The sequence below is a fragment of the Salvelinus fontinalis genome, chromosome 42, assembly GCF_029448725.1.
Source record: "Salvelinus fontinalis isolate EN_2023a chromosome 42, ASM2944872v1, whole genome shotgun sequence".
Lineage (NCBI taxonomy): Eukaryota > Metazoa > Chordata > Actinopteri > Salmoniformes > Salmonidae > Salvelinus > Salvelinus fontinalis.
In genome coordinates, this window is record NC_074706.1 from 11,995,773 (window position 1) to 12,019,828 (window position 24,056).

The window sequence follows — 24,056 nt, forward strand, 5'->3', positions numbered from 1 at the left end:
CAACAAAAACAAACATGCTTTAAGGAAGGCTCCGTTTCTGGAGTGGTTGGCCAAGTCCTTGCTGATCAATGCACAGTCGCAGTGTCAGTCTGTGGAAACTTACTGTCGTTGGCCATACAGAGGTATGATCTTACTTTGAGACGGTTTGCTACAGCAGGAAAATAATCCTGAAGCAACAGGAATTGTGAATTATTATGTGGATTATTGTAGGGGTTGATACATTTTTCTTTATGGCAAATCAAGTCTGAAACATCACAAAGTGGAAATTAAAAACTTTAAAAGCCTTTTTAAAACTCAAATGCGCTACAAGTTTGCATTTCCTACAAGAACTGGGTGTGAGTAAGTACACAGTAGCAATCAAAAGTTTGGACACCTACTCATTCAAGGTTTTTTTGGTTTATTTTTTTATTTTTTCTACATTGTAGAATAATAGTGAAGACATCAACTATGAAATAACACATATGGAATCATGTAGTAACCCAAAAAGTTTTTTGTTTGTTCTTAACCTAGTTAAATGAAGGTTAAAAAAATATGAAGGTCACCCAATCCAGAGCGTTTCTTCAAGTACAGTCGCAAAAACCATCAAGCGCTATGATGAAACTGGCTCTCATGAGGACCGACACAGGAAAGGAAGAACCAGAGTTACCTCTGCTGCAGAGGATAACTTCATTAGAGTTACCAGACTCAGATATTGCCGCCCAAATAAACGCTTCACAGAGTTCAAGTAACAGACACATCTCAACATCAATTGTTCAGAGGAGACTGCGTGAATCAAGCCTTCGTGGTCGAGTTGCTTAGACCGGTGGAAATCTGTCCTTTGGTCTGATGAGTCCAAATTTGAGATTTTTGTTTCCAACTGCCATGTCTTTGTGAGACGCAGAGTATGTGAACGGATGATCTCTGCATGTGCGGTTCCCACCATGAAGCATGGAGGAGGAGGTGTGATGGTGTAGAGGTGCGTTGCTGGTGACACTGTCTGTGATTTATTTAGAATTCAAGGCACACTTAACGAGCATGGCTACCACAGCATTCTGCAGCAATACGCCATCCCATCAGGTTTGCTCTGAGTGGGACTATCATTTGTTTTTCAACAGGACAATAACCCAACACACCTCCAGGCTGTGTAAGGGCTATTTGACCAAGAAGGAGAGTGATGGAGTGCTGCATCAGATTACCTGGCCTCCACAATCACCCGACCTCAACCCAATTGAGATGGTTTGTGATGAGTTGGACAGCAGAGTGAAAGAAAAGCAGCCAACAAGTGCTCAGCATATGTGGGAACTCCTTCAAGACTGTAGGGAAATAATTCCAGGTGAAGCTTGTTGAGAGAGTGCCAAGAGTGTGCAAAGCTGTCATCGAGGCAAAGGGTGGCTACTTTGAAGTATCTAAAATAAAAAATGTGTTTAACACTTTTTTGCTTACTGCATGATTCCATATGTGTTAGTTCATAGTTTGATGTCTTCACTATTATTATACAATGTAGAAAATAGTAAAAATAATGAAAAACCCTTGAATGAGCAGGTGTGTCCAAACTTCTGACTGGTACTCTAGGTGGAAGGCTAATCTGTGATTGATCAATTTATCTAACCCAAAACATGTTTGAAAGTGTGACAAAAGTGTCAATGGCTGTGTATTTTAGGCATACTGTACAGTCAGTCATAGGGTTTCTTCTGTTGACATGGTGTCGCCACATGTTACTGGGATGGCAAGGACCATGTAAGGTCATGTACTACCATTAGAGGGCAAAATAGGGTACTTAATCGAGAGGAGGCTATGACCACACTCAAACGCATGAACACGGATGAAATCGTATATGACGTTCATCGTTGTCCGTTTTTGTCAGTCAAAAGGTAATGGGAAAGGGGATACCTAGTCAGTTGTACAACTGAATGCATTCAACTTAAATGTGTCTTCCACATTTAACCCAACCCCTCTGAATCAGAGAGGTGCGGAGGGCTGCCTTAATCGACATCCGTGTCTTCGGCGCCCGGTGAACAGTGGGTTAACTGCCTTGCTCAGGGGCAGAACGACAGATTTTTACCTTGTCAGCTCGGGGATTCGATCCACCAACCTTTTGGTTACTGGCCCAACGCTCCTACCTACCAAAAAGTACAACTCAAGTCAACTATTTGGTAACGGACTGTCATTGAAAAAGCATTGGCTTCATCCGAAAATCTCAGACACAAAATCCCAGTGTGCCGATGGCCTACAAGTACGGCCACACCGAGATACATGAGCATGGATAAAATCGTATATGACGTACATTGGTCCGTTTTTGTCTGTCAACTCATCTCTACTTTTTTGGGACGAATTGCATACTTTAAGGCAGACATATTGTGCGACTCTTTTATAGACAATCGTCTCTGGTGTCATTCATCTGGCAACAGATGACTCATATTAAAAAAACATTTGTTTAATCGGAATTTGCAGACACAAGATCTGTGTGGCCGTACCATGAGAGAACTACTGCCCCCTCTCATTGAAGCCACGGAGTTCAAGGCTGACCGTGGTACTGCAGGCATTGTTAGCAGGAAACAGGATCCCCTATTGGAGTGAATGGAACATTTCACTATATTTACACAATCTTCGTGTAAATAAAAAAGTGGTTTGAAAATAATAATGGCACCAATAATTGCTTTTAAAACACCAAATGTATGTCCTTGAACCTATTATTTTAAAATTGCACACAGAAAAAGTCATAAGGATAATTTAGTTGCTACTCAATGAGGTGGCAGCACTGAGCTAACCTGCAACATCACTTCCTGGAGCTCAAACTGCACATGTTATGTCTCCATGAGATGCCATCTTAACCGACTTAATTTGGCTTCAATGCCTATTGAGTCTTCAGAAAGGAATGAATGGTGTCACGTGATCGATGGCTTTGACCATTCATATATATAGTCATTGGGTCCTACCCTTAAGAAGATCAGATTGGTGAGTGGCGAAAACTTTCCCGGCAGGCAAAACTGGTTGCAATCATGTATTTTTAGCAAACAGAAAAATATGTATTTACCTGGTTGTAACAGAGACTTGTTGGATCAGGTTATATGACGTACTTTCAACAAGAACCAGTTTAAAAACTAAAATGTACATATTGTGCTGAATTTTGCCAGCTGGGTCCCTTGTTTGATTGACTTACAATTCATGCATATCCAAAAGTGTGTTTAAAGTTGGGGGCACAAGATAAATATCATATATAGTGTACCTTTTATGTACTGTATAACTAGCCAAAATATGGTTTAGTTTACTTACCCACAGCATAAGCGTCGTTGCTAAAGATTAATATTTTTTCCTTTGAGGGTATTCTATGTTGTGGACATACGGGAGGATGCAAATTGGCAAGAGCCAAAAAGGGCAATCTTGGCAGATTTGACTACTGCTGATATCTGTTTAGGACGGATATGGTCTTGTTGTTTATAATAATAACAATGTATTTTTGTTAAGGGACAGAAACAATTGAAACATTGACACATTGAATTTTGTGACTTGCCTAGTTTAAATAAAGGTTAAATAAATTTAAATTAAAATACCATTCGGAAGCATTGCACCATCATGCTTTAGCTTGCACTAATGTAAAGCCCATCGGTCCTTAGATGGGCTTGAACATAGTAGAAAGGAAAGGTAGGAAAATTGTCATCTTGCTGAATCTACATTAAAGTCCCAGTGCAGTCAAAATTCAGTTTTCCTAAAACTAACACGGCACAAGTGTGGAACATTTTATCAGTGTTATTTCCTGATAGTTGCTGGTTGAAAATACAATCTACAACAGGTTTTGCATGGGTGGAGTTATGGCCTGCCTAGTGACATCACCAGGCGGTATACGTTAATAGACCAATAACAAAGAGATTTCCAAAACTACAGTATATTTGGAGTTCCATCTTTGTTGCCTAGTCTCACTAAAAGTAAAGCGGATGTTGTAGCGTTTGCTTCCCTTATAGCCCGCCAGAAGATCTTGCTTAACTGGAAATCCTTCAAACCTCCCACTATCATCTTGGTTGAAAGATCTAATGTCTTTTCTACACTTAGAAAAAAAGTACGTTTGTTAACGAGAAATTTGTGGAGTGGTTGAAAAGAGTTTTAATGACTCCAACCTAAGTGTATGTAAACTTCCGACTTCAACTGTATCTGCCAATAACTGCTAGTTTTCAGGTTACATATCCCTCCCATTAGGCCCCTCCACACTCTAAAAAGTAGAGTGTGGAGGGGCCTGGAGTATCCTTTAGGGGTTCTTCAAGTTGAAACTATGGGGGAACCCCTATAAGTTCTTCGAAGAATCCTTTAAAATGGTTCCTCAAAGAACCTTTTTAGGGTTCTTTGTCCCTCCATTATAAAAAAGATTTAAATAATAACAACATTGATTTAATTAATTCATTGTTTATTTAGTGCCACCACAAATGTGAATTCATATTTACAAAACAATTTCCCAAACAAAACACATTACAAAATTGCAACATTTCTGCAGACATGTCAGACCATAATAAATAATACATTTACCTTGTATAGTGCTTTTCATTACATTTTTAAAAAATGGTGATGTACAATAAAAACAACAAATTAAAAATGAATCATAGGTCATAACTAACAATATTGTAGACTTGATGCTAAATACAGATTTTTTAGCTTTGTGTGTGTGTCCAACAACCACTTAGTTATGTTAGGAAGTTTGCCATCTTTATGACGGGCCCTGGTAACTTCACCCCAACTTCACCTATTCCCAAAACATAGTAATTTAAGAACATAAGTGTTTTTCTGACATTTTTGGGGAATTTAACAGAAAAGAACAGCCCTAGCAGAGCCCCAAGTCCCATTCGAACATCCTCTAGGGCGTGGATGTTCTCCCCATCAAAGGCCAGCGTGATTTCACTCATGGTGACATGGATTTCCGCCCATGTGCAGTAAAGGAGTGGGGAGCGGTGAAATCTGTGTCAACAAAAGTAAGAAAAGATGAATACACAGCTGTAGTTTTATATAAGCATGCACACTTATGTTTATGAAAAAACAGACTATTTGTGCATAGCCATACCTTGTCACGGACATAAAGGCCACTCTGTTCATCATTGAAGAGGTATGGCAAGAGCAGGGTCGCTGCTGTGGTCTCGAGTCCTAGTAAAGTAAAGCAATGATCTTACTACACTTGCTAATTTTATTACAAAATACCTTAGAGAAATGGAAGGAATAAGAGCAAATACCTCTTCTGTATTGTCCTTCAGGGACGGTCAAAATAGCAGGATGATGTCCCCACCCCTGCCTCGCCTCTCTACCTCTGCTAGTCCTTGAATTATCTTTTTGTCTCTATCCATTCCATGGACTTGATTCATTTCTGAGAAGGCCTGAAAAGATAATTTGCACACATTTGTATGCTAATAGATTTCAGTTTGTATTGACTACTATGTAGGTTAAATGCACACTTCAAATGCAGCTGTCATACAACATATCCGTACCTTCTTCTTGATCTCAATTGCATTGTGTCCATGTTCTGTCTTATAAGAATTTCAAAGGAAGATAAAATGTGTCAAAAAATAGTCGTTGCCAAAAGTTTTGAGAATGACACAAATATTCATTTTCACAAGGTCTGCTGCCTCAGTTTGTATGATGGCAATTTGCATATACTCCAGAATGTTATGAAGAGTGATCAGATGAATTGCAATTAATTACAAAGTCCCTCTTTGCCATGCAAATAAACTGAATCCCCCAAAAATATTTCTACTGCATTTCAGCCCTGCCACAAAAGGACCAGCTGACATCATGTCAGTGATTCTCTCGTTAACACAGGTGTGAGTGTTGACGAGGACAAGGCTGGAGATCACTCTGTTATGCTGATTGAGTTTGAATAACAGACTGGAAGCTTCAAAAGGAGGGTGGTGCTTGGAATCATTGTTCTTCCTCTGTCAACAATGGTTACCTGCAAGGAAACACGTGCCGTCATCATTGCTTTGCACAAAAAGTGCTTCACAGGCAAGGATATTGCTGCCAGTAAGATTGCACCTAAATCAACCATTTATCGGATCATCAAGAACTTCAAGGAGAGCGGTTCAATTGTAGTGAAGAAGGCTTCAGGGCGCCCAAGAAAGTCCAGCAAGTGCCAGGACCATCTCCTAAAGTTGATTCAGCTGCGGGATCAGGGCACCACCAGTACAGAGCTTGCTCAGGAATGGCAGCAGGCAGGGGTGAGTGCATCTGCACGCACAGTGAGGCAAAGACTTTTGGAGGATGGCCTGGTGTCAAGAAGGGCAGCAAAGAAGCCACTTCTCTCCAGGATAAACATCAGGGACAGACTGATATTCTGCAGAAGGTACAGGGATTGGACTGCTGAGGACTGGGGTAAAGTCATTTTCTCTGATGAATCCCCTTTCCGATTGTTTGGGGCATCTGGAAAAAAGCTTGTCCGGAGAAGACAAGGTGAGTGCTACCATCAGTCCTGTGTCATGCCAACAGTAAAGCATCCTGAGACCATTTATGTGTGGGGTTGCTTCTCAGCCAAGGGAGTGGGCTCACTCACAATTTTGCCTAAGAACACAGCCATGAATAAAGAATGGTACCAACACATCCTCCAAGAGCAACTTCTCCCAACCATCCAGGAACAGTTTGGTGACGAACAATGCCTTTTCCAGCACGATGGAGCACCTTGCCATAAGGCAAACGTGATAACTAAGTGGCTCGGGGAACAAAACATCGATATTTTGGCCAGGAAACTCCCCAGAACTTAATTCCATTGAGAACTTGTGGTCAATCCTCAAGAGGCGGTGGACAAACAAAAACCCACAAATTCTGACCAACTCCAAGCATTTATTATGCAAGAATAGGCTGCCATCAGTCAGATGGCACTCATAGGACTTCTTGTTACACAATACATGTATGTTTTGTTCGAGAAAGTTCATATTTATATCCAGAAATCTCAGTTTACATTGGCACGTTATGTTCAGTAATGTTTTGCTTCCAAAACATCCGGGGATTTTGCAGAGAGCCACATCAATTTATAGAAATACTCATCATAAATGTTGATGAAAATACAAGTGTTATGCATGAAATTAAAGATATACTACTCCTTAATGCAACCACTGTGTCAGATTTCAAAAAAGCTTTACAGCGAAAGCACACCATGGAATAATCTGAGTACAGCGCTCAGGTACCAAAACAAGCCATACAGATACCCACCATGTTGTGGAGTCAACAAAAGTCAGAAATAGCATTATAAATATTCACTTACCTTTGATCTTCATCGGAATGCACTCCCAGGAATCCCAGTTCCACAATAAATGTTAGTTTTGTTCGATAAAGTCCATCATTTATGTCCAAATACCTCCTTTTTGTTCGCGTGTTTAGTCCAGTAATCCAAATGCGCAGGCACTAGGTCCAGACAAAGTCAAAAAAGTTATATTACAGTTCGTAGAAACATGTCAAACGATGTATATAATCAATCTTTAGGATGTTTTTATCATAAATCTTCAATAATGTTTCAACCGGACAATTCCTTTGTCTTTAGAAATGAAAATGAACAGAGCTCGCTCTCACGGCCGCGCGCCTGACTTAGCTCATGGCATTCTATCAGACACCTGATTCAAACAGCTCTTATTTGATCCCCCTTCATAGTAGAAGCCTGAAACAATGTTCTAAAGACTGTTGACATCTAGTGGAAGCCTTAGGAAGTGCAATATGACCCCATAGACACTGTATATTGGATAGGCAAAGACTTGAAAACCTACAAACCTCAGATTTCCCACTTCCTGGTTGTACAACTGATGTACAACACATCTGGCACAACTGTTGTGATACAACAGAGTTTGTCTGATTACACAAGTGTTGTGGAGACACTGCACAATGGTTGTGTAAAAATTTTGTGTGCAGACAAACTCTCCATTGTATCACAAAAATATCAGTTGTACCTCAGTTGTTCAACCTGAGTGTGTATGGGGTCTTTGTGGGTGGGGGGAAGCTGCGTATCCTCATGCCTCTAATCCCTATCACCTCAAAGATACAAACCTCAGAGTTAAGGACTGACTGGTCTACCAAATGTTGTTGTTGAACTACAACATTTATTAAACACAAAGAAATGGGCTTCTGTAGGCTAGATAAATGTAGATACGGTCTTACTGTATGATCAAGATGGGACCCCTTTAAGTTGTCTTCAGTGTCACTTACAAGTGGGAATAGGGGAAATAAGTCCTAAGCATGACTTTTGAAGGAGGTATCCCTGTTGTGTTTAAAACATTTAATGATTGTAAGCCAAGTAAAAGTATATGCGGTTTTGAATAGAAATAAGAAATGTGAAATCGATGTGAATATGGATGAAGCAAATCCTTGATGGTGTTTCTGTTGAATTTTTTAATACCATTCATTGTTATACAGTGGTGATATAGAGGTGCTAACAATTTGACCACTTTCTGTGTCAATCTAGTAGCAGAGCTTTCATAGGCTGGGCCATAAGCTGGGGTGGAGCCAAGCTTTGGGGGTTGTTCAGTTGCATGTAATGCAGGACAGTTCTTCAATTAGCATGGGACATGTCTCAAGAGGGGAAGAGAGGGAGAGGGTCTCATGCTTATCCTGCCCCCTTTCCTGCAGTGGCACTGCACAGCTGAGAGAGAGAGTTAGAGAGACAGCTGAGAGAGAGAGTTAGAGAGACAGCTGAGAGAGAGAGTTAGAGAGGGAGGGAGAGAAAGAGAGAGGGAGGGAGAGAAAGAGAGAGGGGTGGTTAAAAAAACACTCAGCCAGAGGCTGTCTCATCATTAGTCCCTTTATCCTACTGGAATACATTTCTTGCAGGACACATGTGGTTGCTGCATCTTTGTGTGTGTGGATGTTGTTATTTTCTTTCTTCTCCGCTGTACTTCTGTCCTCGGCCTCTCCCTCTCACTCGCTCTCTCGTTTCCTCTACCCCTCCCATCATCTCAGTCACCCAGACACAGACACACGCACAATCTCGCGCAGTGGGCAGGCACGCGCGCACACACACTCACACACACACACACACACACACCCTTTCTTGAGGTACTGGGAGCAGCGGCAGCTGCGGTGGTTAGCGTTGAAATACATTGGCCGTTGACTGGAGATAGCTGCAGCTCTGTTGGTTGAATGAATGGATGATCCAACGAGCCTCTTAGGATTGGATTCTCGTATTGGATTTTCACGAGAGAGGAGGATATCTATTCTGGGATTTGTTTTATTTCTATGCGCTCCATTCTATGCGCCTTTTTTCTCTCCCCACCCTTTCCAGGTGTGGTGTCGTCGAGGACGAGCGGGTCTTGCGCGGTGGATTTGGCCTCCGCTACACTGCAATCTGTAGAGTTTTTCAGTGGAGGTCAGGGTAAAGGGCGCTATTCTTTCTCTTTTTTTTCCTCAAAGGGGGGCTCTTTTGTTTTCCGCCTATAGCTCCCATGGTGAATTGAGCTATTGTCGGAGAACAGCCTCTACAGCTAAGCTGCCGATTCTCTACCCATCTATTCCCTCTCCTCCCCCTCCCCCAATTCCCCTCCACCTAAAAAAAACCCATTCACCTGAACCAACCCCCCTCCAACCTTCCTTTCCCATACCTCCATCTCTCCTCGCCATCCTCTCTCCTTGCCTCCCATGCCCCATTTTCTTCATCCTTACCCCTGCCACCCCCTCCCCTTCCGCAGCATAGCGGCTACGTAATGCGCCTCCCGACGCATGCGAACAGGGATGCTACAAATGGTGGTTCGGACTGATCGCTGACATAAAAAAAGGGTGATGCCTGGCGCAACCACCACCGCCGCAATGGATCAGCCCGGGAAAACACAGCAGATGCCAATCCACCGCAGTCTGGATTGAGAGGCGGCTGTAGTAGCTTGCCTGTGGATGTGAATGACTAAACGTGCGTGTGTGTGTATGCAAGCGTGCACGCTGGTCCTCCGTCATGTCTCTCGCCTGATCCCTTGCACGGGGCGACCCTGCTGATGTGGGGGAGGCACTAAGCCTCAGGTTGGCCTCCCCCCGAACCCAGTAGTAGCCCCCGTGGCAGGCCGCTTGCCCCTGGGGGTCGCTATGAAGAATACCCGCAGCACCAACCTGCGGCGGGCCTGGCCCAGTTCGGACCTGTCCGAGCGGCTGCCGGAGCGCACCCGTTCCCGGAGCGAGAAGGACTTCCGTCTCCAGCAGAAACACCACCACACTCCCCCTCCTCCACCGCACATCTCACCAGGTCCCCCCCAGGGCTACCAAATGCCAGGTGAGTCTGACAGCAACCCCCACCACAACCACTACCATCCCTAACTCACCAATTTGTCTGATGTTGGCAAGCGTGTGTAAAGTTGTACGTAGGGGTGAGGGTTAGTAACGTCTCTGTTTCTTCCCAGACAATATTATTCCAAGACTACTATGGGGTTTCTATGGATATGGAATATGTGAGGACAAAGGGTAGAGTTTGTGAGCGTCTGTGTTCTGTAATGTGAAATATATTTTTTTTTTAAAGTTGAAGTGACATAGATAAAGCGTAAAGACAATATTGGAATTGAATAGTCCCAGGCAAGGATATTGCATCATGGCAGTTGATGATTTATTAATTAGAACGTTAATATTAGGATTTTAGTACAACCAAGGGCCGAAAAGGGAAGCAATGGGATGTTGTTGGAGCTAAATCTTTGAAACCCTCTCATCACATAGGTTTTTCTTTCCCCTTGATTCATGGGTAGAGCCGTAAGGGATCTGCATATCCATATGGCATGCATGTTTCTGTGAGACGCTTGTCCATCTAGTATTGTTGTGTGAAGTGTCAGATAGGACTGTGATATGGGGTATCAGTGAAAATGTAGTTCATGGTCTCTGTTTTTAATGACACCGTGGTACATTTTAAAGGGATATTTCAGCAAAATTGCATATTTAGATGTTTGTTTCCTTACCTTAAAAGCAGTCTATGTACAAGGATTACAATCCACACGTTGCTTTTGTTTAACCTCCCCTGGTTAGCATGTAGAAGTCATCCCAAAATAATTTAAAACCAAGTCATTGTTGTGCAATACAATTAATTTTAGAGACGTTTTGGCATGAAATATAAAATATTCTAAACGGGGAGTTTGATTTTCATTGGTGTGACTTGTTTAAGTTGTAATGTTACATCACAGACTAACTAGCTACATGAGCTCCTTGCTTGACAAGCTAGCTAATTTATTAGCCAGTGTTAGCTAATTTATTAGCCAACATCAGCGACCTGTACTGAACAAAAATAAAACATTGGTCCAATGTTTTATGAGCTGAAATAAAAGATCCCAGAAATATTCCAAAAAGCTTATTTCTCTCAAATGTTGTGCACAAATTTGTTTACATCCCTGTTAGTGAGCATTTCTCCTTTGCCAAGATAATCCAGGCAACTGACAGGTGTAGCATATCAAAAAGCATGATCATTACGTAGGTGCACCTTGTGCTGGGGACAATAAAAGGCCACTCTAAAATGTGCAGTTTTGTCACACAACACAATGCCACAGATGTATCAAGTTTTGAGGAAGTGTGCAATTGGCATGCTGACTGCATGAATGTCCACCAGAGCTGTTGCCAGAGAATTGAATGCTCATTTCTCTACCATAAGCTGCCTCTAATGTTGTTTTAGAGAATTTGGCAGTACATCCAAACAGCCCCACAACTGCAGACCACATGTAACCACGCCAGCCCAAGAACTCCACATCCGGCTTCTTCACCTGCGGGATCGTCTGAGACCAGCCACCTGGACAGCTGATGAAACTGTGGGTTTGCACAACCGAATAATTTCTGCAGGGATTTCTAAGGGAAGCTCATCTGCGTGCTCGTCGTCCTTACCAGGGTCTTGACCTGACTGCAGTTTGGCATCGTAACCGACTTCAATGGGCAAATGTTCACCTTCGATGGCCACTGGCACGCTGCAGAAGTGTGTTCTTCAAGGATGAATCCCGGTTTCAACTGTACCGGGGAGATGGCAGACAGCATGTATGGCATAGTGTGGGCGAGCAGTTCGCTGATATCAACGTTGTGAACAGAGTGCCCCGTGTTGCTGTGGGATTCTGGTATGAGCAGGCATAAACTACGAACAACAAACAAAATATAATTTTATCGATGTCAGTTTGAATGCACAGAGATACCGTGACGAGATCCTGAGGCCCATTGTCATGCCATTCATCCCCTGCCATCACCTCGTGTTTCAGCATGATAATTTATGGCCTAATGTCGTAAGGATCTGTACACAATTCCTGGAAGCTGAAAATGTCCCACTTTTTCCATGGCCTGCATACTCCCCAGACATGTCACCCATTGAGCATGTTTGGGATGCTCTGGATTGATGACAACTGGACCCTGTATGAATACTTCGCTCCTACCTTCCTTGACGTAATCAGAGATCTGAATTGGTTGGATCTGTGAAAGTAATAGGATGGCACCTTACTTACACGTATATTTGTGTGTACCTCCAGAAAACAAGGAAGTAAGGATGCATTTCTAAAATATTCAAACAAGTTTCTGGTGGTTCCTGTCAACTAAGAAAAATATAGTTGACAATACAATAAAACGCTGTCTTTGTCTGACATTTAAGTCACGTTCATTTTCAGTTCTATATGAAATAGTTTAAAATATGTATTTTACAAACGTTATAATGACAACTCTGCTAGACTTCCTATTGACATCCAGTTTAAAATGTAAGTGAACGTTGTATACTTTAGAAAGATTAAAGTATGGAATATTTTTTATTGCACTTATGTTAGCCTTTTTAAAAGCTTCTGAACTGGCAGTGATCATGTTCAATGGGTCAAATCAAGGCCAGTCCATTTGGGACTAAATGGACCAAACATAGATAGCTATTTTTGGGCCAAATCAAGGCCAGCCCAAAAATCAACAGCCCAATAAAGGCCAGGGTGGACCAACCTCATTTCAACCAATACTCAATGTCCATATCAATGTCCATGGACGTCCTGTGTCAGTCTGTACTCATTTGGTGGGTGTAGATGGGTGATCTGTAGAAACAGAAAGCCAAACCAGCAATTAGGTAGGTGAAAATAAGTCCTTTTTAGGGATCAACTATGAATCTCATTGGATGGTACTTTAATAATTAATGACATGTAACAGGATGAATTTGAATAAGTGACATATGATAATCAACCTTTACTCACAGAACTTTTGTAAGACTTACATTTTTAGAGAAGAATAACTTTGACAGGGTTTCTCACCCATCAACTAATTGTCGTTAGCTGATTCAGAATTTGAAAAGTCCCCAAAATCATAGAGGAAATAAGAACTGTACTAGCCCCTTTTTAGTTGTGGGTAGGCCTACCTCTGTTGAAAGTAGAACCCCTTTCACACCAAAATCTGGGTCATAACTATGTCAACTCTAACCCAGAACTTTGTGTGGCCTAGTTGACCCCATTCATCCTAGCCTCGGCTCCCAGGTTTCGCTCATGTTGTTCTTAAAAGCCTGGGGAAGTTTATATTGAAGAGTAGGTATGAGTGGTGCGCTGATTGCTTGTGGCTGCTGGCTGATTGGTTGTGAATAGATGTGATTTTTCAAAAACAACCACCACCCTATCCTCCTTCATTCTTCAGAACTGCAAATTATCCATAGTCAGCTACAGTGTTAGCAAGCTATTATTTAGAAAATTAACATTTCAGCAATTGTTTTGGTTGCAATTTCACTACCCCAGGTCGGAACTAGTGAATATGATTGACTATTTGGTTTCCAATCTCCCGCCTGTTTCACCCTCTAATCCTCTGACTGACAATAACTTTCAGAGGCTTTCATACCAAAGGTATCGCTCTCTGTGGCTGACTCGAGGAAAACTCTAAAAAGAGTGAATACTCACAAATCCCCGGCCCAGATGGCATCCGAGTGTGTGCTGACCAGTTGGCGGGCGTCTTCTCTGACATCTTCAACCTGTCCCTGTCCCAGTCCCAGGCTGTAGTCCCCACTCGCTTCAGGGAGATCGTCATCATCCCAGTGCCCAAGAAAACCAAGGTGCCATGCCCGAATTACTATTGCCCCGTCGCACTCACCCCTGGCATCATGAAGTGCTTCGAGAGGCTGGTCATGGCCTACATCAAGGCCAGCATGCCAGGTACACTGGACCAAATCCAATTTGCTTAGCGCTCAAACAGATCCAATGTAAATAGTCCGGGTGGCCATTTGATTAATTGTTCAGAAGTCTTATGGCTTGGGGATAGAAGTTGTTAAGGGGCGGTATGCGAATTGGAGTGGTCTAGGGTATCCGGGAGGATGCTGTTGATGTGAGCCATGACCAGCACTTTATGGCTACCAACGTGAGTGCTACGGGGCGGTAATAATTTCGACAGGTTATCTTCACTTACTTGGGCAGAGGGACTATGATGGTTTGCTTGAAACATGTAGGTATTACAGACTCGGTCAGGGAGAGGTTGAAAATGTCACTTGCCAGTTGGTTCGCACATGCTTTGAGTACACGTCCTGGTAATCCGTCTGGCCCCGCGGCTTTGTGAATGTTGACCTGTTTAAATGTCTTGCTCACATCGGCTACCGAGAGCGTTATCACACAGTCGTCCAGAACAGCTGGTGCTCTCGTGCATGCTTCAGTGTTGCTTGCCTCGAAATGAGCATAAAAGGCATTTAGCTCGTCTGGTAGGCTTGCGTCACTAGGCAGCTCGTGTCTGGGTTTCCCTTTTGTAATCCGCTTCTGGATGAGCATTTTCTTGTTTGCTTATGGCCTTATAGAGTTGGTTGAGTGCAGTCTGTGGTGGTAAATAGACGGCTCCGAATAATATAGATGAGAACTCTCTTCGTAGATGAGTTTATCATAAGGTACTAGGCTAGCTTTGGTGTACCAAGACATTTCTGGCCAAGACATTTCTAAGTGACCCCAAACTTTTGAACGGTAGTGTACATATTTAGCAGATGTTATTGTGGGTGTAGCGAAATGCTTGTGTTCCTAGCTCCAACAAGGCAGTAGTATCTAACAATTCACAGCAATACACACAAATCTAAAAGTAAAAGAATGGAAGTAAGAAATATATAAATATTAGAATGAGCAATGTCTGAGTGGCATTGACTAGAATACAGTATATACATATGAAATGAGTAAAACAGTATGTAACATTATTAAAGTGTCTAGTGTTCCATGTCTATGTACATAGGGCAGCAGGCTCTAAGGTACAGGGTTAAGTAGACGGCTAGTAATATCATGTTATGCTATGGATGGTTTTGGGGGAATTATGTTGCATATCAATCCATACATTTTAACAAATGTTCTCAGCCATAAACAAGCATCACGGACTGCAGCACCTGCTTGACCCCCTGCGTTTCGCCACCCTCCACCGATGGGCCCCTAGTTGTCCCAGCATACCTTTCTATGGTTGCGTTTCATTTCCCCTCTCCATAAGTGTGCATTTCTACACTCCCCATCATGGATCGAAAACATTGGACTGGTGAAGAATAGGCTGGAGAGAGTTCCACTATTGTTCTCACACCAGACCACTCCTTTTTAAATCATTGAGGAGACACTTAAGATGGGGACACTTAAGATGAGGCAAGGTACTTTAGATGGCCATGCTGGGTATAACACATATACAGTGGGGCAAAAAAGTATTTAGTCAGCCACCAATTGTGCAAGTTCTCCCACTTAAAAAGATGAGAGAGGCCTGTAATTTTCATCATAGGTACACTTCAACTATGACAGACAAAATGAGAAAAAAAAATCCAGAAAATCACATTGTAGGATTTTTTATGAATTTATTTGCAAATTATGGTGGAAAATAAGTATTTGGTCACCTACAAACAAGCAAGATTTCTGGCTCTCACAGACCTGTAACTTCTTCTTTAAGAGGCTCCTCTGTCCTCCACTCGTTACCTGTATTAATGGCACCTGTTTGAACTTGTTATCAGTATAAAAGACACCTGTCCACAACCTCAAACAGTCACACTCCAAACTCCACTATGGCCAAGACCAAAGAGCTGTCAAAGGACACCAGAAACAAAATTGTAGACCTGCACCAGGCTGGGAAGACTGAATCTGCAATAGGTAAGCAGCTTGGTTTGAAGAAATCAACTGTGGGAGCAATTATTAGGAAATGGAAGACATACAAGACCACTGATAATCTCCCTCGATCTGGGGCTCCACGCAAGATCTCACCCCGTGGGGTCAAAATGATCACAAGAACGATGAGCAAAAATCCCAGAACCACACGGGGGGACCTAGTGAATGACCTGCAGAGAGCTGGGACCAAAGTAACAAAGCCTACCATCAGTAACACACTACGCCGCCAGGGACTCAAATCCTGCAGTGCCAGACGTGTCCCCCTGCTTAAGCCAGTACATGTCCAGGCCCATCTGAAGTTTGCTAGAGAGCATTTGGATGATCCAGAAGAAGATTGGGAGAATGTCATATGGTCAGATGAAACCAAAATAGAACTTTTTGGTAAAAACTCAACTCGTCGTGTTTGGAGGACAAAGAATGGTGAGTTGCATCCAAAGAACACCATACCTACTGTGAAGCATGGGGGTGGAAACATCATGCTTTGGGGCTGTTTTTCTGCAAAGGGACCAGGACGACTGATCCGTGTAAAGGAAAGAATGATTGGGGCCATGTATCATGAGATTTTGAGTGAAAACCTCCTTCCATCAGCAAGGGCATTGAAGATGAAACGTGGCTGGGTCTTTCAGCATGACAATGATCCCAAACACACCGCCCGGGCAACGAAGGAGTGGCTTCGTAAGAAGCATTTCAAGGTCCTGGAGTGGCCTAGCGAGTCTCCAGATCTCAAACCCATAGAAAATCTTTGGAGGGAGTTGAAAGTCCATGTTGCCCAGCAACAGCCCCAAAACATCACTGCTCTAGAGGAGATCTGCATGGAGGAATGGGCCAAAATACCAGCAACAGTGTGTGAAAACCTTGTGAAGACTTACAGAAAACGTTTGACCTCTGTCATTGCCAACAAAGGGTATATAACAAAGTATTGAGATAAACTTTTGTTATTGACCAAATACTTATTTTCCACCATAATTTGCAAATAAATTCATAAAAAAGCCTACAATGTGATTTTCTGGATTTTTTTTCTAATTTTGTCTGTCATAGTTGAAGTGTACCTATGATGAAAATTACAGGCCTCTCTCATCTTTTTAAGTGGGAGAACTTGCACAATTGGTGGCTGACTAAATACCTTTTAACCCCACTGTAGGCCATAAAATAACAACAATCGGAAACTATTCAATGATAAATATTAAAATACATTGCCCTCAAAGTATTCACACCCCTTCACTTTTTTCACAGTTAGTTGTGTTACAGCCTGAATTTGAAATGTATTAAATTGAGATTGTGTGTCACTAGCCTACACACTATACCCCATAATGTCAAGGTGCAATTATGTTTTAAAATGTTTTTATAAATTCATTTAAAAATGAAAGCTGAAATGTCTTGAGTGAATAAGTATTCAACCCCTTTGTTATGGCAAGCCTAAGAAAGTTCAGGAGTAGAAATGTACTTAACATGTCACATATTAAGTTGCATGGACTTACTCTGTGTGCAATACTAGTGTTTAAACGGAATAAAGCTAAGCATAGGCAAAATCTTGAAGGAAAACCTGGTTGTCTGCTTTCCAACAGACACTGGGAGACAAATTCACCTTTCAGCAGGACAATAACCTAAATCAAAAGGCCAAATATACACTGAAATTGCTTACCAAGACGACATTGAATGTTCCTGAGTGGCCTAGTTACAGTTTTGACTTAAATCGGCTTGAAAATCTATTGCAGGACTTGAAAATGGCTGTGAAAACTTGACAGAGCTTGAAGAAAAAAAAAATCAATATTTTATTATCCAGATTTTATTATCCAAATATTTTACAATCCAGGTGTGCAAAGCCCTTAGAGACTTACCCAGAAAGACTCACAGCTGTAATTGCTGCCAAAAGCGAATCTAATATGTATTGACTCGGGGGTGTTAATACTTATGTAAATTAGATATTTCTGTATTTCATTTTTTATCAATTTGCTATTTAATACATTTTGAATTCAGGCTGTAACACAATAAAATGTTGAATAAGTCAAGGGGTATGAATACTTTCTGAAGGCACTGTAAGCACTGCAGAAGCAGATGTGCTTGTAATCTAACATTTGACTGTCTGTTTGTCTTTGTGAAGTAGAGCTGGGCCCGGTTTCCCAAAAGCATCTGAAGGCTAAACGTTATTTCTGGCTCAATTCTTGGACCGTGTGGACCTGGGCCCCAGCTGCAGCTGAGGCGTGGGTAGAGAAATGAGGCCATGGTAGTGCTGTGGTGTTAGCCAGCCCTCTCTGTAGTAATACGTATAGAGGAGAGGGAGGAGGGTGCGTGTGAGTAAGCCCTTGTTCCCCGCCTCCAGTCAGCTGTTTGAGTTGTAGAAAATCAGTCAGCCACTAAGATGACGCCTCTTAAGCCTCTGGAACGGGTACTGTATATCTCTCTCTCTCACTCTCTCTCTCTCACTCTCTCTCTCTCACTCACTTCGGGCCAAATCCTAATTACAGTTACGTGCAACTCGAATGCTCATTCAAATATTCAATATACAGTACATCAATAAAGGATTCGTTGTCTCTCTCCACATTCATATACTGAACGAGGCTAAACATAATCACCCTCATTCTGGCCATCCTAGATGCTGACATCAATGACTAACCTCCTGTAGGATTTCCTCAGGATGATTGTATACAAGGGTAGCAGAGAGGAGCTTGACATATGGAAGCATTAATAGCTCTCTCTTCTCTGCATTCTTCAAACATGGACTGTGTACAGGCAGCAGAGTTGTCATTGTTGATGTTCTTAGTTGTTACTGTACAAATTACGTTATTTTGCTTTTACGAGAAGCTGTAAATTCTAGATGGCATCTGAAAAATGAAGGAAATTTGGTCAAATGTGACAGGTAAATAATAGAAACACTGGTGTCCTGTCTGGCAAGAATAAATTAATGAATGCAAAGCTTAACTGCCCTGTTTTAGTCATTGGACCTGTGTTAGCCTCAATTACCACGTTTCCAACCACTTCTTGTGGATGAATTACCTGACGCATTAAAAAATGGGCTGTGAAACAGGAAATGTCGGTACAATTTTATAAATGTCGACAATTTGTTCATTCGACATGGTGGGGTCTTTTTGGTATGTGGGAATTTAACCGAAGAATACATTTGTATGTGCACTACATCATCACTCACAGCCCGTATTGTTTAATGCAGATTTTTAAATATTCAGCCTGATAAATCTGTTGCCAATTGGATGGAAATTCACCTAATATGGTGAAAATAGTTTTGTTCTACCAGTTTATCACTAGCTAGGTTTCCACCGACAAAAAAATATGTGCATTTACACAGTAGTGTGTTTCCATTAAACTGGCTTGTTGCGAATAGCAAGCTGTGTAATGAATAAATACTTAAAAAAAATACTTTGTCCTATAACTTTTCATTTATCGAATAAAAACAGAAGTTCTTTGTATTTCTATCCCATGTTTTATTTTGTCAATGGTTTTGCCACAAAAAGCCTTGCGATAAATGGCAAATTTGCCCATGCGCTCTTGCCAATAGCTCGCAGATATAGTGCAGAGGGTACATTATGAAATTATGGATAAGAGCAACATAATATTTATTTTCAAATGGCAGCCAAACACAAATTAAGCATACGAATTAAGACCCTTGATATTTATTGGAAATGAGCATCAATCTCATCACCGTGCATTTTCACCACCATGTGAAGTTCATCATTTATTTCATCTGTAGCCTAATAAATTGTGCATTCTTTTCCAAGTCATAGTCAGTGGACCACACAGCTTCAATTGACTGTAGTTTACTTGACAGTTATTCTATCAACAATAGAATAAAAAAAAGCTTTTCCACTGCCGTTGTCGCATGATCTATTTCACTGACTAAAAAATCATTCCTTCCTGTTGAACGTACATTGTTTTGTCGACATTTAGGGAAGTTTACTGTTTCCGTCATGCCTATAGTGATTTTTTTTCATTTATTTATCCGACACGTACTTGACTCGCATAAAAATGGTTGGATGGAACATGGTTATAGTCACATAAGCATTCGGTCCATTTCCAATATATCATTGGGCTGTTGATACTGTATGAGCGACACCAAGGATAAATAGTATTTATTGGTGGACTATATATACCAAACATTAGGAACACCTTCCTAATATTGAGTTGCATCCCTGCCTTTTGCCCTCAGAACATCCTCAATTTATCGAAACCGTTCCACAGGAATGCTGGCCCATTTTGACTTCAATGCTTCCCACAGTTGTATTTATTTGTATTTATTAGGGATACCCATTAGCTTCTACCAAGGCAGCAGCTACTGTTCCTGGGGTCCAAACACATTAAGGTACTTACATCACACATAAAATATAAAACGGTACATAATAAGACATTATTACACCACTACATATCTACAATACAAAATGTATAATACTACCATACAACAATATTACAATATACGTGTGCTAGCGCTTGTGTGCATGCACCTGTGTCTGTACCTGTGCGCGTGTGTGTGTGTGTGTCTTCACAGTACCCACTGTACCCACTGGCACCTACAACCATTCCCCGTTCAAAGGTACTTCAATATTTTGTCTTGCCCATTCACCCTCTGAATGGCACACATACACAATCCATGTCTCAATTGTCTCAAGGCTTAAAAATCCTTCTTTAACCTGTCTCCTTCCCTTCACCCTTCATTTGGCTCCGGGTGGTGCAGTGGTCTAAGACACTGCATCTCAGTGCAACAGATCACTGCAGTACCTGGTTTGAATCCAGGCTGCATCACATCTGGCCGTGATTGGGAGTCCCATAGGGCGGCGCACAATTGGCCCATCGTCTTCCGGGTTTGACCGGGGTAGGCCTTAATTGTAAATAATAATTCGTTCTTAACTGACTTGCCTAGTTAAATAAAGGTTCAATTATTTATTTATTTATTTATTTTTTAAATCTGACTGAAGTGGATTTAACAAATTACATCAATAAGGGATCATAGCTTTGAACTGGATTATCCTGGTCAGTCTATGTCATGGAAAGAGCAGGTGTCCTCAATGTGAAAATGTAGAGTTTCCATCAACTTTGCTCGAGCGCAGTGTAAATATCAAGAACACCATGGGCAGAGTAGTGGGTGAAACCATTCACTTCAGGAAAAAAGTGTGATATTAATCAAGTTTCCGGTTATTATGTGTTGTCGAATTCATATAAATATTTACTGCAACTGTAGTAAGATGGGCAATACGAGAGGTCTTCAGATTTACCTTTTTTGTATTATTTTCCTTGAAAGAAGAACTAGTGGGTTTTGAGTGGTTCTCCACTATTTGGAAAGTTGGTCTGCCTGCTCTTCAGTCTGGGAGCAGGTTCGTGTCTCCTCCCTCTGTTCATAAAAACAGTTTAAACCTGTATAACACAATAGTGTCTTTTGAAAACTGGTTAATATATCCCAAAGTCAATAGCGAATGGGATTATGCATATATTTATGTCGCCGTTAATGTATTTCGGCAAGTTAACCAAGCTATTTTTATTTGACCTTTTATTTAACTATGCAAGTCAGTTAAGAACAAATTCTTATTTACAATGACGGCCTACCCCGGCAAAACCCTAACGACACTGTGCCAATTGTGTGCCACCCTATGGGACTCCCAATCACGGCCGGTTGTGATACAGCCTGGAATCGAATCAGGGTCTGTAGTGACATCTCTAGCACTGACCTGTAGTGCCTTAGACAACTGCTTGAGAGAATGTGTGTGCATTACCGGTGGAGAGCTTTGAAAACGGGTGAATGGCGAACTTGATTGTGATTGGTTACACCTCCCTTGTCTCTGCGAGGACTAGTTAACTTAGAACCGGCCTCAGAGTATTCACGCTTGGGTTTCTGAAGGCTTATGCTTTTTAATATGGTGGGATCTGGCTAAATGTGTGGTGAGAGAAGGCAGGGATATGATATAGGGGAGAGTGGAGCTCAATTTATCCCAATCTCCCCGACAGATGATCACCTTTGTGCCTCCTTAATTGACATGGCTTAAAAATGATAGCGCTATTATAACCATATGAAGCGATACTAGTTCTGGGAGGAGACTCAGTCATCAGGTGACAGCCAACTGGTGGAACGGGACAGAACGCCCACAGCATCAGCTGAGCTTAGCTACCATTCAGATTTGGTCAGTTACTGAATCCCGGGGCTGTATTATGTAGGAGTGCTGTTCTAGGATCAGTTTAGCCTTTTAAATCATAGTGATTATAAGATTATTATGGACAGGAGGGACCGGATTCTAGATCAGCACTCCTACTCTGAGACCCACAGTTCATTCACTGACTCTTGTCTGTTTCTCCCTACTGCAGGTGATGTGTCTCCCATCAGCATGTCTCCTATCAGCCAGTCCCAGTTCATCCCACTGGGGGAGATCCTGTGTCTGGCTATCTCAGCCATGAACTCTGCTCGCAAGCCCGTCAGCCAGGAGGCCCTGATGGAACACCTCGCCACCTGCTTCCCAGGTAAAGTAGCTACAGGGTGAAATTTATAGCGTTACCCATAGACATACAGTCATTGCGCTATCTGATAGTATCTGCAGTGGGGCAAATGCAAAACTAGCCCAAGAACAATGTCTAGGGGCAACTTCACCCTATACAGTAGGCCTATACTACACCCCAAGGCTGTGTTGATTAGGCACAAAATGGAAGAAACAAACTGAAACAGGGAGGAACTGACTTGCCTTCTCCAATAAGTAATGTTCATTTTCATTTTCCATTGTGAAATATTTTTAAACACCTTCTGTTGCGTGCCCTAATTAACACAACCCCTGCAACCCCCTAAAAAAACACACACACACACACACACACACACACACACACACACACACACACACACACACACACACACACACACACACACACACACACACACACACACACACACACACACACACACACACACACACACACACACACAATGTCCTTATGGTAGTGTATGCATTCAGAGGCAGTTTGTTAAAGGCATTCAAAATCCCTGTCCCCTTCACTCATTCCAGGGTTCTGAAAACAGACCATAATACCACGCTGCAGCAGCATGTATTAAATACTGAGCAAAAATATAAACGCAACATGCAATGATTTCAAAGGTTTTACTGAGTTACAGTTCTTATAAGGAAATCAGATAATTGAAATAAATAAATTAGGCACTAATATATGGATTTCACATGACTGAGAATACAGATATGCATCTGTTGGTCACAGATACCTTTAAAGAAAACAAGGTAGAGGTGTGGATCAGAAAACCAGTCAGTATCTGGTGTGACATCTCCTTCGCATGGGGTTGATCCGGCTGTTGATTGTGGCCTGTGGAATGTTTTCCCACTCCTCTTCAATGGCTGTGTGAAGTTTCTGTATATTGGCGGGAACTGTTGTGCACGTCAATCCAGAGCATTCCAAACATGCTCAATGGGTGACATGTCTGGTGAGTATGCAGGCCATGGAAGAACTGGGACATTTTCAGTTTCCAGGAATTGTGTACAGATCCTTGTGACTTGGGGCAGTGCATTATCATGCTGAAACATGAGGTGACGGCGGCGGATGAATGACACAACAATGGGCCTCAGAATCTCGTCACGGTATCTCTGTGATTCAAATGTTATTTGTCACATGTGCCGAATACAACAGGTGTAGACCTTACAGTGAAATGCTTACTTACAATACCTCAACCAACAATGCCATTTTAAGAAAAATTCCTACAGAAAATAAGAAATAAAAGTAACAAATAATTAAAGAGCAGCAGTAAAATAACAATAGCGAGGCTATATACAGGGGGTACTGGTACAGAGTCAATGTGCGGGGGCACCGGTTGGTCAAGGTAATTGAGGTAATATGTACATGTAGGTAGAGTTATTAAAGTGACTATGCATAGATAATAACAGAGAGTAGCAATACAAATAGTCTGGGATAGATGGTATAGAGGTCATGGATGGCAGGAAGCTTGGTCCCAGTGATATACTGGGCCGTACACACTACCCTCTGTATTGCCTTGCGGTCGGAGGCTGAGTAGTTGCCGTACCAGGCAGTGATGCAACCCGTCAGGATGATCTCGATGGTGCAGCTGTAGAACCTTTTGAGGATCTGAAGACCCATGCCAAATCT

At 42.0% G+C, this 24,056-nt stretch overlaps 1 protein-coding gene and 1 long non-coding RNA gene across 3 annotated transcripts in view; one reads left to right on the plus strand and one right to left on the minus strand.

Annotated features, from left to right (window-relative positions):
• Positions 1-24,056, plus strand: part of LOC129841519 (storkhead-box protein 2-like) — a 72,229-nt gene that overhangs the window by 14,328 nt on the left and 33,845 nt on the right. The window contains exons 1-2 of one of the 2 annotated variants that reach the window (XM_055909823.1): positions 9,991-10,183; positions 22,269-22,421. In XM_055909823.1, the coding sequence (XP_055765798.1) occupies positions 10,000-10,183; positions 22,269-22,421 (337 nt within the window). In that variant the 5' untranslated portion in view covers positions 9,991-9,999. Of the gene's footprint in view, positions 1-9,990; positions 10,184-22,268; positions 22,422-24,056 lie in introns of those variants that run through there. The other variant, XM_055909822.1, reaches the window with a different exon arrangement.
• On the minus strand, positions 8,303-9,609 carry LOC129841520 (uncharacterized). Its single transcript, XR_008757340.1, has 2 exons — positions 9,528-9,609; positions 8,303-8,622 (listed from the first exon to the last, which is right to left on the minus strand). It is a non-coding gene; the product is annotated as an uncharacterized LOC129841520 (long non-coding RNA).